At 41.7% G+C, this 20187-nt stretch overlaps 1 protein-coding gene across 5 annotated transcripts in view; it reads left to right on the top strand.

Moving 5' to 3' along the window:
• Positions 1 to 244: 244 nt before the first annotated feature.
• The window catches only part of CCDC126 (coiled-coil domain containing 126), a 42293-nt gene continuing 22350 nt past the window's right edge, over positions 245 to 20187 (top strand). Inside the window, exons 1-4 of one of the 5 annotated variants that reach the window (XM_086397337.1) lie at positions 382 to 444; positions 849 to 922; positions 13460 to 13588; positions 18425 to 18804. In XM_086397337.1, the coding sequence (XP_086253463.1) occupies positions 18567 to 18804 (238 nt within the window). In that variant the 5' untranslated portion in view covers positions 382 to 444; positions 849 to 922; positions 13460 to 13588; positions 18425 to 18566. Of the gene's footprint in view, positions 445 to 848; positions 923 to 13459; positions 13589 to 18144; positions 18195 to 18424; positions 18805 to 20187 lie in introns of those variants that run through there. The other 4 variants (XM_086397335.1, XM_086397338.1, XM_086397336.1 and 1 more) reach the window with 4 other exon arrangements.

The raw sequence follows: 20187 nt of genomic DNA, 5'->3' as shown, positions 1-20187 counted from the left end.
CGAATTAAACCAGAGAGTAAGCCTCCCTGAAGCTCGCCTTCCAATTCTCAGGAAGGAGCTGGCAGCCCCCTCTGGTTGCCACGCAACGGCGTCTCCTGACCCGGAGTAGGTGCGAGCCAGATAGAAGCACGTGCCGCCTCTTCCGCATTCCTGGACTACATGCCCCACAATGCGTCGCGCTGCGGGCCGCAGGTCTCCAAGAAGGGGAAGGGCCGGGCAAGGAGGCGGAGCGGAAGCGGAGTGTGAGGGACAAGAGTAAAAGCCCCACAAGCCGGGAACCAACCTTGTTGCTAATTCCCAGCTCAGGCCTTTCTTCATCCCGACCTGGAGGTTGCTTCGCGAGCGCGGGACGCAGCTGACGCCCGCTAAACGGCTTTCTTTGCGCCGCCCCAGCTCGGAAGCCAGTTGGCGTCGGCAACAGAGACGAGAAGCCCACAAGGCAAGGTAATGAGGAGGGGGCGAGAGGGAAGCCGCGGTTGGAGGCGTCTCTGTCCATCAGGCTCGCGTCTCTGCCGGAGCCCCTCGGGCCGGGGGCCACCTCTCCTCCGCCGTGCCCCGCCCCCCGCCCCATCGGGGCCGCTGCCGCGGGGCGTCGGCGAAGACCCCGCTCCAGCGCTGACCCGCAGCTCCGGGCCACGGCCGTGGAGGGTCTTTGTCCCTGCTGCTCCAGGTCTGACAGCCGCGGCCCCTGGGCCCCGGGCAGAGAACCGAGCGTGGCTCGGGCTGCGTGATCCAGGTGGGGCGGGCTGGGTCCCGTGGCCGCTAGCGCGGGGGAGCGACGGACCTGAGCTGCGGGGTTGGAGCGCCCGCGCGGCAGCCGCACTCACTTCTTTTTCCGTTTCTGACAGCTCAGTTCTGTTCTACTTTGAGAGAGAAAGTCAGATGCCCTTTTTAAATTCCCTCTCCAAAACTCAGCTGCTGGGTAAGTGGTAAGGATGAATTTAAACGGCTGTGTCGACTGTGGCTTATAATCTCGCAAGCCCTATTAAAACAGCCTGGCTTCCAATCCTGATCGACTCTGCCTGGCTTTAGTGACCTTGGTTAATTAAGGCTCTAAGCCTACAGTTTCTCACCAATCAAATGGCCATAACAGTACACATCTCTTAAGTTGCTAGAATAAGAAATAATATGCTTACAACGTCACAAATTCTTCACTTGGAAAAATTCTTTGAGTGTAATACTTACATTAGCTATACTGAAGTGGCCCCTAGATTGGTGAGTTTTGTGTTTTCCTTGTTTAATCATTGGCACTCTAGGTTCTATATTCTTCACTTTATATATCTTGTTCACCTTAAACCTAAGTAAAGGATTCTTTAAAATGTGCTGTGTTTTCAATTTTCGCCGTCTTAAGATGGCTGAGAACATTCTTGGAAAATTGATGACTCTGCTTTTTGTGGGTCCGCTTTAGATATGAGGATTTACCCCACCCCCATCCCCAGCTGTGCTTGGTAGGGGATTCTTGGAGGAGCTTAAGTGTTTTGGCAGAATAAGCATCTAGGTGTTCTGCAGTCTTTAACCTGGGGCTTCACCATCTTTACCTTATGCCAGCTTTTTTTTCTTCCCCCTCTCTCTGTACTTTTCTACTGTTTAGTAATTTTCACGTTTGGGCTTTTTGTTTCCAAGTTGTAGTGTTTGTTCTCAGGATAAATCCAATGTTAGCAATACATTTTATAAGATGATTTGAAGGATTTCACATTAGTCCTTCTTTAGTTATGATTGTTCTTGCACTGTTTTCTCCTGAATTTTACTGACATAGGTGTTGAGTTTTTCCTCATGGAAATCTTTATGGTCCTTTGTTGAAATTGTTTTCATTTAAAATGTGTGTTCTGTACTACTTTTGGTTCAAATACTGTGCAGTCTGAAATAAGTTCTCTACATTAAGCTGTTTTTGAATGTATGGTTATGGTGGGGGAAAAGCCAGTGGAGCAAGGTGAATTTTGTGTAATGTCTTGAGTGACACATGCATGAAAAAAAATTACTTAAGGAGAAATCTACTGAATGTATTTCATCAGGATATCAGAGAACCAGAGAGTAAATATGTGAAAAACGTATTTAAACTGTGGGAGATGGCATAGTGCACATAAAGATTTCTTACTCATTAAGAAACGTGTGGCAGAAATACTCGTCTTTAGGAAAAAATGTTTCTCTGTTGGTGACGTCATTTAGTGCTGTGTATGGGACAGAATAATGACTGGAAATAGGAGACCTTGATTCTTGTCCTGGGTCTGTCACTCTGTATGACCTTAGTTTCCTTTGTGGTTCTCAACTTCCTCATCTTTCAAATAGAGAATTGGTCTGATTCCAGGGATTCTTCTAACTCAGACCTTTCAGTGACAAGTTCTTTTTTAATGTGGGAAAAAAATGATGTCAACCCTTTTAGTAATTTATTTGTGTCTTAGGGTATTTTTTCCCCCACCTTGGGGAACGGGTACACATGAAAGAATAGAAAGCTGCCATAAACAAGAATCTCTCTTCATCCCTCTTTCAGGAGCTGCACATGTTTTCTCTGCATTTTTGACATGCTTAGTTTTCTTCCTCTGTACTCTGTATCTCTTTTCTTTAGTCACAGTCTCTTTATCTGTTATCCCTGCTTTTATATAACTTGGGATCCCATGGACAGAGTAGCCTGGCAAGCTACAGTCCATGGAGGCCCAAAAGAGTGGGGACAGGATTTAGCAGCTAAATAACAGTATAACTTGGGTTTCTCAGTCCCCCTAATTCAACCTCATTGTTTCTTTTTGTGATATTTATTTATTACTTATATGTATTATTTATTTATTTATTATTTTTACTCCCAACAGCTTGTTTTTTTTTTTTTTTAGGGGCCTTTTTGTGCGAAGTCTCAGGCAAAGGTGCCCAGTCCTGGTCTGGTCAGCTGTGGAGGGGGAGGTGGGGTCGTGTGGCGCAAACCGTGATTGGCTGAGTCAGTGGGCAGGTCAGGCTTTGTGCCTGAAGTATCTAGTAGGGCGTGATGTATTTTGGATTACACTTTGACTGTGTGTAGTGCTTGAGTAGTTCCCCTTTTGCTCTAACATTCTCCTCGTCACCCTCACTTCTTTTATCCGTTGTCTTCGATCTGTCTTTGTCCTCTCCAGAGCTGTCGTCGTCTTTTGCCTCTCCCCAATATTCCATCTAAAAATGATCTTAGATCTTGAGATGTGATATTTCTGTGTCTTAGCTGGAATTATAGTGTAGCTTCTTCCAAGGCAGTTCACATTTTAAGTCTTAGACCTAATTAGTAGTGGATGGCTGTTTTCTATGTTAAATTTTTCCCCTAGTTGTTAGCCTCAGGCAATATTATGTGGAGAAACTAGAAAATATTTTAGGAATGAGCTTTTCTCCTGAAATTACATTCAAAGGCAAGTCTGTGGCGTACTTATTTCTTTTTTTGGAGAGAACTATCTGAACCTCTGAGCTCTAGTGAGAACATACTGTGTCTTTTTGTAATAAAGATCTGCTTTTCCAGCTGTAAATTCTGTAGATCAACAGGCAGTGATTCTTGGAGCACCTTTGGCTGAATGAGAGCTTCTGTGCTTGCTAGTTGCTGCTAATAGTTACTTTAGTTATATATTCATAACGGCACAAAAGTAGAGCCCTAAATGAATGCAAAAATGGGACTTGAAGTAGAGAGTTCCAAGGTAGGATTGGTCATCCATTGAAGTTTTTAGTCTTGCTATTGCAACGTTTGCATAAAAATACAAGGAAGTATTTCAAGATCGGCAGTGTGAAATGCAGTGTTTTTAACATTTTTGACTGCAGCCCATAGAAAGGGGCCTTTTAACCTACAGACTCCATGGATATATAACTCTGTGTGCGTGTGTATGAAAGAAGTATATAAGTGTATAGAAAGCTGAAAAAAGTTTTACAAAATAAAATCTATATTCTGTACAGTCTACTCTGATAATTTCTATTTCATTTATGTATTTTTGGCTATGTTAGATCTTGGTTGATGTGTCGGGCTTTCTCTAGTTGTGGGAGGGGCTACCCTCTAGCTGTGGTGTGCTGGCTTCTCTTGTGGAGAGCAGGCTCTAGGGGGCGCTGGGCTTCCGTAGTTGTGGTGGATGGTATTGCTCCTTGGCTTGTGGGATCTTTCTGGACTAGGGATCAAACTCATGTCCGCTGCGTTGATTGGCAGATTCTTAGCCACTGGACAACCAGGGAAGTGTTCTGTGTTTCATCTTGTTGTTTGAAAAGGGCTAGTTGAAAAGTAGATTCTTGTTCCTTGCTTTTGAAAAAACGCTGGAGTCCTGGGCTGAGAGTTTAGATGCTTAATTTCCCCATTTGTTTGACATTGGGTAGTCATTAATCCTCCTGATGCTTCCCTTTCCTTATCTTTACTTATTTATTAAAAGATATTTATTTCTTTATTTGAGTGCACCATCTCTTAGTTGTGGCACATGGGATCTTTAGTTGCAGCTTGTAGTCTCTTAATTGCAGCTTGTGGGATCTAGTTCCCTGACCAGGGATGGAACCCAGGTTCCCTGCATTGGGAGCATGGAGTGTTAGCCACGGGACCACCAGGGAAGTCCCTCCTTGTCTTTAAAGTGAGGATCTTCTAGTTTAAGTATTCACTGATCCTCTGTCTTTACTTTTCCCTAGTAATAATGTTGGAGTAACGTATTCGTCTTTAGGTCTTTGGCTAGGGAGAAACCACTGAAAAATAGCTTAGATATGTAGTTACTTAATGGCACCCCACTCCAGTACTCTTGCCTGGAAAATCCCATGGACGGAGGAGCCTGGTAGGCTTCAGTCCCTGGGGTTGCTAAGAGTCGACACGACTGAGCGACTTCACTTTCACTTTTCACTTTCATGCATTGGAGGAGGAAATGGCAACCCACTCCAGTGTTCTTGCCTGGACAATCCCAGGGACGGGGGTGGCTGGTGGGCTCCCATCTATGGGGTCGCACAGAGTCGGACACGACTGAAGCGACTTAGCAGCAGCAGCACGTTTGCTGTTTGGCAAGAGCTTTGAAAAATGTGTAAATCTTGTGAATTGGAGTGAATACATTAAGGTCTGTAATACAATAAATATATAAATTAAGAAAAAGTTTCCCCGTGTTTTTTGTTTTTCTACTTTAGTATTTTGTAACGAGCAATATTTTGGAGTTTGAAAAATTGTATTTAAAATGCTTAACAGCAATTACAAATTAACATGCCATCACATTGCCAGATAGATTTTATTTCTCTTCCTTCTAACCACTGCTCTTTTCATATTAGAAAAGGTCAAAAAAAATGTTTTCCTGTGTAAAGACCACCACGTCAGATCATTACTGCTCGTATGTTACCAAACAGCGAAACTGCCATTCTCATAAGAAAAGGGAATACAGAGCTTTCTTTGCTTGTGGGTTTCCTTTTGTTCATTTTGGACAATTTCTCCAAACCAGGCCATTCCATGTGGGGATTGGATTCCTTTCATTCTCATATGTTTGTACTGAGGAGAATAGAAATAAGGAATTTACTGTCTCCTCCCAAGATTCTGGTTAGAATTCTCAAGGTTTTGGTTAGAAGGAAATTGGAGCCAGACTTCATACTTCCATTTCTTTCCTCAGGTCAGACCTCCTTCCTTGACCTCATAGCTCATTTGGCTCCTCCAAATTCTCATTTTTTTCTCAATCTCTCTGTTTGTTTTCTTCGTAGCAATTTATTGCAAGCTGAAATTAGCTTGTTTCTGTGTTTGCTTGTTACTATCTGACTTCTACTAAAGCATAATCTTTAGAAGAGCAGGAATCCTGGCTTGTTTCCATTCACATTTCCTGTTCCCGGCACATAGTAGGTGCTTTAATAAATATTGTGAATGAATAAGTGAGCAAATGAATGAATAAACCAAGGTCTTTCAGGCTTAAATGAAACTGTATGTAGTAAAGGTTGTGTTCGAATACAGTTCTTTCTGCGTCATCCCTCCCCCACCCTCCCTTTATTTTTTCTGGAAATGTGTTCTTATCATTGTATTTGCTGATCATGGTGAAGATACCTACATCCAGAAAACCTTGTATATTTTTTCTAGTTCTTTTGCTTATGTTAAAAAAATAAAGATCTACAATTTCTTAAGTTCTTCCTGTAGCAACTTTGTAATACTTTGATTTCTGTGAATCAACATATTTGAAACTTTAATATGCCAACCTGATAGTTTAAAGAATAGTCCAAACTACATATCTTCAGAATTTTTAGTATCATTGACCTAAACTGCCATTACTGTTTTCTTGTTACATTCCTTTAAAACAAAAAAGACAAAGTCCACTTAATATTATAGTTCATTTAGTACTTATAGTCTTTTCTCCTGGAGGTAGGGGAGGTAGTGTGGTATAGAGAAAAACCTAAATAGTGAGTCAGGACCTGTGTTCAAGGCCAATACAGTTTCTGCTACTAACTCATTGCCTCCATTTTAGGCAAGACACTTAACATCTCTGAGCTTTAGTTCCTACATCTGAAATGTGAGAAAATTAAATCAGATTTCTGCTCAGGTAATTGAAAATACAGTCGTCCCTCTGTATCTGTGTCTGTATCTGCAGGGCATTGATTCCAGGTCCACCTCTACCTTTACTGCCCTGTGACCATGGATGCCAGAATCTTTGGGATGCTTAAATCCCTTATGTATTAATAAGATGGCATGTTATTTGCAAATAACCTACGCACATTGTCCTGTATACTTTAAACCGTCTCTCAATAGTTTATAATACCTAATACAATGCAAATGCTGTGTAAATTGTTGCCAGTGCATGGCAAATTCAAGCTTTGCTTTTGGGAACTTTCTGGAATTTCTTTTCATTAAATATTTTCTTTTTTTTTTCCTTTTCATTAAATATTTTCTATCTGCAGTTGGTTGGATCTGTGGATGTGGAACTCAACTGACTGTAATTTGATCTTGAAATTCTCTTCTCCTCTGCACCTTTGCCCCTCAGAAACACTGCAGGGAGGTCACATTGGTGCTCAGGGGAGTTGGTGGGGTTAGGCTGAGGGTGTGCTTAAAGTAAATTTCTGCTTATTGTTCTCCAGGCTCTGTGGAAGTTATGGCTGCAGTGTAGGGCATGTTACTCTTGCCCTTAAGGCACGTGGGACTTTAAGAGACAAGCCTCAGTTGGTATAAAGTAATGTGATGTGAGAGAAGGAGGTGAAAGTGGACTAGAATAAGGTTATAAGGTTTTAAGACCCTTCTCATACAGGTAGCATTTAAACAGATACTCTAGTCTCATTTTAGGCCATATGGAAGAGGAACTGTTCTCATCAATGACATGCTGTTAAGTCATCTTAATTGTTGTTTGGTTGCTCAGTTGTGTCCAGCTCTTTTGCGACCCCATGGACTGTAGCTCGCCGCACTCCTCTGTTCATAGGATTTTCCAGGCAAGAACACGAGTGGGTTGCCATTTCCTCCTCTAGCGGATATTCTTGACCCAGCGATCCAACCCACATCTGTTATGTGCCCTGCATTGGCAGGCAGTTTCTTTACCACTAGCGCCACCTGGGAAGTCGTCTAGTAAAACATGCCCTGTATTAACTCAAGTTACTCAAACTGCTAACTGATATTGCTGTGTAAGTACCTGATACTACTAATAAATGTTAATATTTATTGACATTAGTAGTATAAGATGTCATTTATCCTCACCAGTGTTAGGTAGGTACTGTTATCTCCATGATGTAAGTGAGACTTTAGGGTTTAGGAAGATAAAATAACTTAAGGTTTTAAAGATAGAATATAGTTAGCCCTTTGTATCTGCGGATTCTGCATCTGTGGAATCAGTTGTGGATTGAAAATACTGAAAAAAAAATTCCAGAAACTTCCAAAAACTACAACTTAAATTTGCTCCTATTCATATCACATTTACTTGCTGGTGGGTCAGACTGTAAAGAACCTGCCTGCAATGGAAGGGTCCCAGTTTTGATCCCTGGGTTGGGAAGATCCTCTGGAGGAGGGCATGGCAGCCCACTCCAGTATTCTTGCCTGGAGAATCCCAGGGACAGAGGAGCCTGGCAGGCTGCAGTCCATGGGGTCACAAAGAATCAGATGTGACTAACATATAGCATTTCGGAGAAGGCAGTGGCACCCCACTCCAGTACTCTTGCCTGGAAAATCCCATGGGCAGAGGAGCCTGGTAAGCTGCAGTCCATGGGGTTGTGACTAGTCGGGCATGACTGAGAGACTTCACTTTCACTTTTCACTTTCCCGCATTGGAGAAGGAAATGGCCACCCACTCCAGTGTTCTTGCCTGGAGAATCCCAGGGACCGGGGAGCCTGGTGGGCTGCCGTCTGTGGGGTCACACAGAGTCGGACACGACTGAAGCAACTTAGCAGCAGTAGCAGCAGCAACATATAGCATTTACATTTATTATTAGTAATCTCGAAATGATTTAAAGTATACAGGAGGATGTGCATAGGTAATATGTAAATAATATACCACTTTATAAGAAGGACTTGAGCATCTGTGGATTTTGGTATCCATTGGGGGCCCTGGAACCAACCCCTGCAGATACTGAGGCAGGATCTTACTGTATGTAATTTCATATGCAGATTGATAGAGAGTACCTTGAGGCTGGAGGTGGGGTAGGAGTGGGAGTGCTACTTTTTGAAGAGGTGACATTTGAGTAAAGGAGGAATACTAAAAGAGGAAAAGGAATAAGCCATGGGGAGAGCATTTCAAGCAAGGGAATAGCAGTTGTACTGCTGCTGAGTTCAGAAAGAATTTGGTGTGTTTTGCCTAGCTTGACTGTAGTACAGTGAGCAAGGGGAAAGTGGTGTGAGATTAGGACAGAGATAATGGTGAAATCAGCTCTGCAGAACCTTCTCGACTGTGGCCATGTTGCCAAACATAAGTTTGTGTGCCTCATGCACAGTGAGGCCAAAGAGGCCAAAATGGGAGTTTGGAGCAAGGAAAGGTTTATTGCAACAAGCGTGAAAGGAGAATGGGCAGCTCCTGCTCAGAAACCTGGAACTCCAGGAGTCGTGTGCTCATCACTGTTGTATCTTGACGGCTTCTCCTTTGTTTCTGCGTTCTCTCCCTTCTGTGATCAGTATCTGTGTGAACCTGCTGAAGCCTTCTCTTTACAAACAAGAAATAGGGGGCACAGAAAGGCGTTTGTACCTAGGAGTGCTCCACTGGGTCCTACTTGGTTTCAGTAAATAGTTTTAATTTTATTCCAAGTGCAGTGGGAAACCATTGAAGAGTTTTCTTTGGTAACTGTAAGTTTGTTTCCTACATCTGTGACTCTTTCTTGTGTTGTAAATAAGTTAATTTGTACCATTTTTTAAGATTACACATACAAGTGATATCACATGATGTTTGTCTTTCTTTGTCTGACTTCACTCAGTATGACAATCTCTGGGTCCATCCATGTCGCTGCAAATGACATTATTTCATTCTTTTTTTGTGGCTGAGTAATATATGGCCCCCCACTCCAGTACTCTCACCTGGAAAATCCCATGGACGGAGGAGCCTGGTGGGCTGCAGTCCCTGGGGTCTCGAAGAGTCAGGCAGGACTGAGCGACTTCACTTTCACTTTTCACTTTCATGCATTGGAGAAGGAAATGGCAACCCACTCCAGTGTTCTTGCCTGGAGAATCCCAGGGACCGGGGAGCCTGGTGGGCTGCCGTCTGTGGGGTCACACAGAGTCGGACACGACTGAAGCAACTTAGCAGCAGCAGCAGCAGCAGCGATATTCTGTTCTATGTATATATCACATCTTCTTTATCCATTCATCCATCAGTGGACATTTAGGTTGCTTCCATGTCCTGGCTGTTGTAAATACTGCGGCAGTGTACATTTGGGTGCATGTATCTTTTTGAATTATGGTTTTCTCTGGATGTATGCCCCAGAGTGGGATTGCAGGGTCATATGTTAGCTCTGTGTTAGCCCAGGAGTCAATCTACCTCCTTCCTTCCTATCACTGCCTTACATCTCCAGAAGTTTTTCTTCATCCCAGAGTATTTATAAAACTCTGTACTCTAGACCATAACTCTCCATTCTCTCCTCCCACTAGCCTCTGGTAACTACCATTCTACCTTCTATCTCTGACTAACTTCTAGGTGCCTATACAAGTGGCATCATATAATATTTGTCTTTTTGTGTTAGCTTCTTTAACTTAGCACAGTGCCTCTAAGGTTTTAATTCTGATCCATATTGTAGCATGTATCAGAATTTTATTCTCCTTTATCTTGAATATTTCATTGTGTGTATATACCACGTTGAACAAAACCTTCAGCTGTGCACCTGTTGTTTCCACCTCACAGTGCTGCAATGAACATGGCTGTACAAGTTCCTCTTTGAGTCCCTGCTTCTGAAACCAAGCAGGACCCAGGGGGGACCACCTGGGTACAGAAGCCCTTCCGAGCCCCCCATTTCTTTCTTGCAGGATGAAGGCTTCAGCCTCCTAGACCTCCCTGAATTTCAAAGGGCAGATTCAAATAGTTGCTAATCAGGCAAGTAAGGGTATGCAGAAACAAAGGAGAAACATCGAGAAGCTATATTGCAGCAATTAAAGTAGTATTCTGGTTCCTCCTCAAGGAATATATATATAATATCTTTGAGTTTTTCTGAAGGAACTAAGATTCCCACACAGATAAGGATGGTTAACTTCAGCTGAGCACAAGATGCCTGGAATACCGCCCTGTTAGCCTCATCAGCAACCAATCAGAAGGGAGTCACATACCATACAGCCCTCATTCCAGATTTTGCCGATGAAAATTTCTCCCTGAAAACCATCAAGGACTTCAAGGTTTTTGAGCATGAGCCACCTGTTCTCCTTCGTTGGCCTTGTAATAAACCTTTCTCTGCTCCAAACTCCCACATTTTGGTTTGGCCTTACTATGCATCACTCACGTGAACTTGTGTTCCGTAACACTTTCAGTTCTTTTGTAATTACACCCAGAAGTGGAATAGCTGGGTCAAATTGTTTAATTTTTTTTAGGAACTGCCAATACTGCTTTCCACGGCACCTGCACCATTTTGTATTGGCTTTCAATTTCTCTGCAACTGTACCAATAGTTTTGGTTTTGTTTTTAATAATTGCTGTAGAAGAAAAAACGTTTTCATCTACTTTCTTAGGTTCAGTGCCCAGGACTCAGCAAACTAAACTGACGAAAGATCAATTAACAGGAGAGAAAGGTTGTTTCATATACAAATGGTTCACATCACAGAAATGAACTTAAAAATAAAAGAAGCAGTTAGTGCTGAGAGTGTGTATACCATTTAAACAAAGAGCCATAAATTATGGAAGTGTGTTAAGACAAAGGAAAAGGAGTTTGAGCTTCTGGAGTCAGTAAATTGTGGGAAGGTAAATACATAGGGGTAACTAATGAAAGATAAGATTTGTTTTAGTAAGGTGTGTTTGTACAGATTTGTCTCAGCATCAGTGCCCTGTCTCCTGTGATAAAGAGTGTTCTCATCTTTCTCGTAAGTAATTCATGTTTTGCTTTCAGGTAGAAAGGGGGAGATCAGGGAGGCCTTACTGCATCTGCTGTTTTTCAGTTATCTTCGGCTGAAAATAATCCTTATACCGAAGTGGATATTTTGGGGTGACACATTCTGATGCCCTTCATAGCCATCCTGATGGTGTCAAGTGGTATTTCATTGTGGTTTGAATTTGCTTTTCCCTGAAGATTAGTAGTTTGAGTACCTTTTCATGTGCTTATTGACAATTTGCATATTTCCTTTGGAGGAAGAAATTAAAATTGTGACTATTCAGATCATGGCTTGTTTTGCTCTGAGGACAATGGCTTGAAGTGGGGTTGGAGAAGAATCTAGGAAGTCACTTGAAGTAGCGGCAGTACTTTAGTTGGAGATGATGGTACTTGGAGCATATTCTGTTGCCCTTCTTCAGGTCTAGTACTTTATAGATACTTCATTTTAAGTGTGTCTCCTTTCCTTAATTTTTCTACTTTTGGGCCACATGGAGTGTAATTCCTTTTGTAATTTCTGCAGTTGGGTGAGAACTTTCCCCTGGGAATCCTAAAAATATTCAGAAGTCTGTCTCTCTTAGGTCAAAATAATGATGATGAAGCTAATATGTTACTGAACCAAAACTGATCTGCCCACATGCAGTAAAGCCAAGCTAATCTGCTGACCCTGTGTTGCTGGGAAGGAAAGTACAGTGTTTATTGTAAGGTGCCGTACAAGTTGTGATGCTGATAGCTCAGCTTCTTTGTACACTGGTGCCAAATCAAATCTCAGAGACAGAATTTTCGGTGAAGTAGAAAAGGATAGCTTTAGTGCTTTGCCAGGCAAAGGCGGGAGACTGTGGGCTCCTGCCCTCGAAACAATGTATTCTCACTTGGGGAAGATAATACGTTTTATAGTAAATGTTTAAGGAGGGTATGGTCATTCTGTGGGTATTCTTCTGAAGGGCTGGTGGTGAGGTAGGTAGGAGTCACCATCATCAAACTTGAGGTCCAGCTGGTCTGGAGTCTGCTTGCTTGTGGGAAGCATACCATAGCTTAAAGACATTGTGTGTATCCTTAGGTGGGGAAACAGGACCTTGCCCCAAAGCTGCTCCTGACTATTTCTCCCTGGTTTCATGTGCTCTCCCTTCCCTAATTAACATCTGCTTGTATCTGCCCCATTGGAACTCAGGGAAGGGCATGGAGGCTGAATGAAGGTGGTTTCTTATAATCAAAGAAATGGGGGACACAGAGGCCTGTGGGGTCCTGAACGGAATCAGTTGTCTGGGACAGATAATGCTCAAAAAGTCCATTTTTTGGAGGAAGTTTTTATAGACAAAATTTGGGATGAGGGCTGTATGGTGTGTGACTTTCTTCTGACTGGTTGGTGGTGAGGTAACAGGGTCATCTTGTGCTCAGCCTGAAGTTACCATCTCCTACCTGTGTGGGGACTTTTCCTGCAGAAGAACTCAGAGGTGTGTTGTGGATATTCTTTGGGGAGGAACCAGGACCGTGCCTCAACACTGCACTATTTTGTTTTTTTTGGCCGCACCATGTGGCATGTGGGATCTCAGTTCCCTGACCAGGGACTGAACCCATGCCGCCTGCAGAAGCGAGGCATCTTAACCACTTGGGCCACTGGGGAAGTGTCCCTATCACTGCCCTGTTGTTTCTTGACTCTTTCTTTTTTGTTTCTGCATTCCCTTACTTTGCTGATTAGCAATTTGACTCTATCCTTTGGAACTCAGGAAAGGTCTAGGAGGCTGAATGAAGTCTGTTCCCTAAAAACAAGAAACAGGGGACAGAGAAAGGACTTGTATCCAGGAGGTCCCCACTGGGGCCTGCTCAGTTTCCATAATGATTTTATTTTTGCCTTTAAAAACTCCAATTGTTACTTGGGACATATTTGAAGTTTTACTTTTTAAAGTAATTAGTAAGAAATTAATATAGGGGGCCTAGAAGTTAAGATTGAAAAGTTTTTGTGTTTTACACTGTGTGGGTGGAGGACGAATACTATGCTGGATTGTAGCCATAAGTCCCCAGTGACAGTGCAGGCCTTTAGGTTTCTAACTATTGTCTCTGTCCTGATCTAGGTGGCCTTTCAGGAGCTGAACTGGTACTTGAAGGACAAAGGAAAATTGGGGAGTTCAGTGTTCAAGTTCTCTGCCATTTGCAACTTTGAACATTGCACAGAAATGAGTCAGGAGATAGAAGGGCTCCAGGTTAGACGTTTACAACTGTCCTCCTGTTTGCATTTCATGGGGCAAGAAAAAGTGGGTTTCAGGCTTGATACTTAGAACTGCTAGCATTTCCTGAGACAAGAGTTAGATGGGCTGCAGTTGAGGAATTTACAGTCAGCTTCCTGTTTGCTCTCCAGAATGGAAGTAACAGCAGAAACAAGGTAAATAGCCAGTCTTTGTCTCTTGTAAACACCTTAAGGTAATAGTCATGACAAGGACAAAGAGGGGCAAAACCCATTTGAGTAAAGGATTAAGGAATCTCTACTCCCCGCTCTTTTGGGACAAGGGAAATGCTACACATTCGCAGAAAGGCTCCTTGTGGGTGGGTCAAAAGTCGGGATAAAGAGGATTGCTTCTCCCAGAAGCCTTCACTTTGAGATCCATATTGGCTGGGGGTTGTGTGGGCACCAAGGGCAGGGTCCCAGGGTAGGTCAAGTGTGGAGAAAAAAACCAAATAATTGGCCTGAAGGAAGACAAAGATGGGGAAGAACTGAGGTATATAAATGACTTAACCGCCTCCTTATGGGGCTCCTCCTCACTAGGGGGTGCCTGTACCCTTTTCGCTCCGGGTGTACGTCTCTGCCTTGCTTCTCTGTGTGCTTTCCCACTTGTGCTATGTCTCTAGTACCTGCATTTATAGTTTCTGCCTCTGTGATAAGTGTATTTTTTACTGGGAGCAAAGTTCCAGGGAGAAGTAGCTTCTGGCCTCTAGCCATTGCTGGTCTGGTGGTAGGATTCTGGTTTTCCTCCAGGCTTCTCTGCACTGGGATTAAAAAAAAAAAGAAAATTTTCCAGGTGGTTTTAATGTGAAGTATTCCCTCAGAAGAGACCAAAAGCAGAAGTGTATTCTTTTTGGTATTTTAGTCACCTCTGCTGGGCTTGCTTGGAGTAGCTTGTGGAAACGAACTCTCAGGTAACAGTTTTCAGGTCTTCTTGGGTCACTGTGGAGAATCCTCATGGGCTGTTGAGTTGTTCAGCTCTTTGTCATGCAGAAGCTGGCTCTGGGGCATCATTTCAGCTTAGAGAAGGCTCTAGGGTGTCTTCCACACTTGTTTATTCCTTGGTGTCCTTTTGTAGTTCTCTCATGTCTTGAGGGATTAACTGCTCCCAACTTCTGATCTCTTTGCTATTCCCAGAGACAAAACCTTTTCATAGTAAAACTTCTTATCTCTATAGAAAACCATGTAACAAACACAAGCAAGTTACACAGTGTATAAATTTCACACTTCCTTCTGAGATGGTCTGCTCTAATTTTGTTGTAGGCAATGGTGAGTAGACACATTCCATGTAGAATTAAGGCTACGGAGACGTTTCATGACAGCCTCTTTTCTGAATCTGTGGTACAGTTGGGTCATACACAGTATAGAACCAAAAGGGGGGTTCTTTATTTAATGTTTGCAGCTTCTTTGGGTCCCTCAAACTGAGAAACTTGGCTTCCTTGTTCCCCGGGATTTATTACTCCGGGGACATACCCTCCTCAGCCCTGCTTCTGCCTTGTCTCCTCCCAGGATTTTCTCGCTGTGTCTGGTGTTGGTACTGCCTCTAAGCAGAGTTTGTGTTCATGATGCTGAGCAGTCTGTCATTCCTTTTTTTTTTTTTTTTAAATTAATTTATTTGGCTGCACTGCGCATCTTGTGGGATCTCAGTTCCCTGACCAGGGATTGAACCTGGGCCATGGCAATGAAAACCCAAGAATCCTAACCACTAGGCCAGCAGAGAACTCCCCAGCCTCTCATCCTTAAGCTTGTACCTCCTTGGAGGGATTTTACCTCTTATGGGTTAGGCTCCCTGGGTTTAACTTTTCTCCTTCACTAGTCATTCCGGCTTCCTTACCCATGAACCTCCTGTTCTCTTCCTAATGCCATTTACAGTTTTGGGATTTGTCACTTTTGTGGAGTTTCATAAAACCTAGGAGTTCTAATATGGCTGGGTTTAAGGACCCTTTTGGAGAAGGAAATGGCAACCCACACCAGTGTTCTTGCCTGGAGAATCCCAGGGACGGGGGAGCCTGGTGGGCTGTCTTTTCTGGGGTCGCACAGAGTCAGACACGACTAAAGCGACTTAGCAGCAGCAGCAGCAGCAGCGGCAAGGACCCTTTTAAGGGAAAGAAGAGACCCTGAATGGAGATACAGATTCTGAATTTGTGGACTTGGTGATCCTTGTCAAAGTTCAGGCAAGTGAAGTGAGTGGTCCTGGGTATTAAAAAATCTTAAGCAGGCTAACCTCGTAAAGCCTTACTTTAGTCATCTTTGGAGTGGGAACAACAACATTTATTTTTTGAGGTTATATAAATATTAAATGAAATAACCTTTGTGAAGTGTTTGTTTCAGTCTGGACCAGTGATAAGGATTCAGTACTTTCACCACAGTGGTTGCTGCTGCTACTCTTTTAATGCCATTGCTGTAAAAGAGGGCAGTGGTTAAGAGCCTGAGCTTTGAATCCTCTCTCCCCCACTATCTAGTTGTTTGATCTTGGGTAACTTTTTTTTTTTAATGTAGGATATATATCTCTCTCTTTAAAAAATTTATTTATTTTTAATTGAAGGATAATTGCTTTATAATATTGTGTTGGTTTCTGCCATACATCAACATGAATCAGCCATAAGTATACATATGTCCCCACCCTCTTGAACTGGGCAACTTATTTAATGTCTGTTTGCTTCAGTTTTTTCAACTGTTTAAGTCAGAATATTATTAGTATGGGATATTGTAAAGATTAAATAAGCTAATTTAGGTAGGGAGATTAGAGTAGAATCTGGTATGAAGTAAGTAAGTGTAGTAATGATTGTTGCTGTTATTTAACTGAAGTATCCTCTTGCTTCTGGTTTTGAGTCTCTTCCTTTGTGGCCTTGGACAGGTATAGTAGCCTAGAGCTTTCTAGGCTCTCATTTTAACCTTCATCTGCCAAAATACCTTCAGGTCTGTGTTCTCTATTCTCTGGTGATGTCACTTTTCTGGCTTTGTGGGCACGCCACCTTTAGAACCCTGCTGTGACTGCTTCAGGACAGATTCCCAGTTGATTTTTCCACTGGGTACTGGGTTGGATAATCTAGCACTCAGGTCAAGCTTGAAAAGACATAGCACCTGTAAAGATGTGTGAAGGAAGGTTTATATATGTGAAAGAATGTTTTTAAATTTTGCTTGGGAACCCAGAATTTCTACTTTTTCTGAACTTAAGTGTAAAAATCTCTGTAGAAAAAAATATTAGGTGATGTTTACTTTGTTAAAATTTAGTAATCCAATATTGATATTAATGATATTGTTTCAGTGAACTCTGAAGGAGTTTGTTGTGTGCATGGTAACTAAAGAAAAAAGCAGAAGTAGAAGAAAATTAGAAAATGAGTTAATTCCTTAATTTTTAATTGCTTTACATAGTTATAAACATACCTAGTTGGTAGTGTAGTCTTGGTTGTAGTGAGGTTTGGAAAGATAAATGTACTTCAGTTAGAGTAGATGGGTGTCCTTCAAACCTTGAAGCTCCAGAATTTATTGGATGTGTGTCAGGGACTGGGTGGCAGGGTGGAGTAAAGTAAGAACGGGAATTTTCTGAACCAAAATTGGCAGGGCAGTAGATCTCCCCCTTAAGCATACCTCAACACACATGCATTTGCTAAAAAAACTTTGATTATATGTGTTTTGTATTTTGATATTTTGTATAAGATCATTGAGTAAATACTTTCTTAATTTATTTTCAAAAAGGTTTGAAAGCACCTATGCTAGAAATCAAATTCCTAGGGCAAAACAGGATTTTCCTGCTGCTTATCATATATGCTGGCTCATAAATGTGTGTTGAGAGTGATTGAATGCTTTATCTTCATTGATGCTATATTCATTTCTAGTCTTACTATGCTCAAACTAGATTTTATTACTTCAGTTAAGTAGGTTGGAATTAGTGTGTTTTATTTGCCCATACTACTTTAGGAAGTTAAAACGTTCTTAATGATTGTTTTCATTAAGCTGTGCAATGAAATTTTTTGGACTCTAGGTATATTTTTCCCTGAAGAATTTTATCCCGTTAGACATAATTGAAGAGTTTTCTTCACTGGACCCTTTGGTGATTTGGGCACATTATTACTGTTACGCTGTTTATGATTCCTTGATTGTTGTTACTTTATCTCTTTTGAAAAACTGAAATATAACTTTTCAGTTTTTCCTCAAATTATAAAAATACATTCCTGTTTAGAATTGTAAATTTTGGAAGGGTAAAAAAAAGGAAGTTAGTGCTTGTCACGTCTGGCATATACTTAAAAGTATAAACTTAGAAATTATGACTTATTTGGCATCTTAGGTTGGTTGTTTTTTCAGATTACCCGTTGTCAGTAGTAGTATTTTCTAGTGACGTTGGCATGCTTACTGTGGGTTCTGTTTTGTTTTTCAGTCAGCTGTTTTGATCTTCCAGTCTGTTTCACCTTTCCTATTTCTGACTTTTTTTTTTTTAAAGGAGAAGGAGGAATTGCTTTCACACATTTAGGTTGGTGACTTGTATTTGAAGAGACTGATATCTCTATAAATCTTATATATTCATTGTTTTATTTACAGACAATGAGAAGTTATTCAGAGTTTCATGATCATGGTGGCGTTTCTTTCAGGTAGTTCTAATGAATTGACATTTATTTCTAGTTTAAATTTTTAAAGAGCTGTGAAAACAGAGCTGATAAAAGACTCGGAAGCTTATTTAGTGATAGAGAAAATTATCAAAAAGAAGACAATACAATTCTAAATGAAAACTATTTGTACAATCTCTTCTTTAATCTACCATTGTTTGTTCTATTACTGATATAGTTAAGACTAATTGCCTTTTTTCTTCTCAATTTTGCAGAGTTAATTGTGAGTTGGTGGCAACCTTGCTGAAGATGAAGAATATACACTAGAGGAGGAGATTTTTTTCTTTCACGTCTTGATTGCTTGGTGACTTGCCTCTGGGTACCATTTTTCAGTTGAGTCTGTGTGGTTCCTCAGAAATGGTTTTTACAATCTCAAGAAAATCTATGTCCCAGAAATTGAGTTTACTCTTGCTTGTATTTGGACTCCTTTGGGGATTGATGTTACTGCACTATATTTTTCAACGACCAAGACATCAAAGCAGTGTCAAGTTACGTGAGCAGATACTAGATTTAAGCAAAAAATACGTTAAAGCCCTAGCAGAGGAAAATAAGAACACAATGGATGTCGAGAATGGCGCTTCTATGGCGGGATATGGTAAGATAACCATAGAATATTCCTGGTTTTCTCCTCTTCATCCTGTCCCCATTTAATGATAATCATGGAGATCCAACTCACTGCTTCATGCACAGGTGTTCACAAAGTAATTTTGTCTTGACTTTTTATTATGAAAAATTTCAAATGTACTGAAAAATAGAAACCTGATAAATACCCAGATAATCCATCACTTAGGTCTTAACAATTCTAACATCTTGCAATATTTGCTTTGTCCAATTTTTGGAAAATATTTAAATTATTAAAAATGTGGCATTTTACTGCTAGATATTTCTGTATGTGTCCCTAATACAATGACTTTTCCTGCATAATCAGTGCTGTGGTCATCCCTAGTTCATATTTGCATTTTTCCTGATTGTCACTTTACTGCGGCTGCTTTGTCACTTCAGTTGTGTCCAACTCTGTGCAAACCCCATGGACTGTAGCCCGCCGGGCTCCTCTGTCCATGGGATTCTCCAGGCAGGAACATGGAGTGGGCTGCCATTTCCTACTCCAGGGGTTTCACATCACTGTAGATCGTCAATTGCAGAACATCTGTGAATTCCTAAGAAGCAGCATATATATAAAAGAACACACACATATATATACATATACATATATATATATATACGTGTTCTTTTTCATTTTTTTGCCATTATGATTTATCACGGGATGTTGAATATAGTTCCCTGTGCTATGAAGTAGAACCTTGTTGTCTTGAGATTTCTTGATGATGTGCCTTGGTATAGATTCATGTGCTGGAAGCTCAGCGGGCACTTTAAATCCTGAAACTTACGTCCTTTATTCTGGAATATTTTTCCAAAATTATTTATTTCATTTTTTCCTGCACATTGTTTTCATTCTTTCTTTTTGGAATTGTTATTCAACATTTGGGCCCTCTGAACTGGTCCTCTTAGTTCAGTTCAGTCGCTCAGTCGTGTCTGACTTCTTTGCGACCCCATGAACTACAGCACGCCAGGCCTCCCTGTCTATCACCAACTACCGGAGTCTACCCAAATCCATGTCCATTGAGTCGGTGATGCCATCTAATCATCTCATCCTCTGTCATCCCCTTCTCCTCCTGCCCTCAATCTTTCCCAACATCAGGGTCTTTTAAATCAGTCAGCTCTTCCCATCAGGTGGCCAAAATATTGGAGTTTCAGCTTCAACATCAGTCCTTCCAATGAACACCCAGGACTGATCTCCTTTAGGATGGACTGGTTGGATCTCCTTGCAGTCCAAGGGACTCTCAAAAGTCTTTTCCAACACCACACTTGAAAAGCATCAATTCTTTGGTGCTTAACTTTCTTAATAGTCCAACTCTCACATCCGTACATGACCACTGGAAAAACCGTAGCCTTGACTAGACGGACCTTTGTTGGCAAA

Source organism: Bos grunniens, chromosome 4 (assembly GCF_055505025.1).
Source record: "Bos grunniens cultivar Pamir isolate PY7600 chromosome 4, Bosgru_T2T1.0, whole genome shotgun sequence".
NCBI classification, from domain to species: Eukaryota; Metazoa; Chordata; class Mammalia; order Artiodactyla; family Bovidae; genus Bos; species Bos grunniens.
Note: the sequence above shows the minus strand (reverse complement) of the source record. Positions and strands in the feature narration are given on the sequence as shown.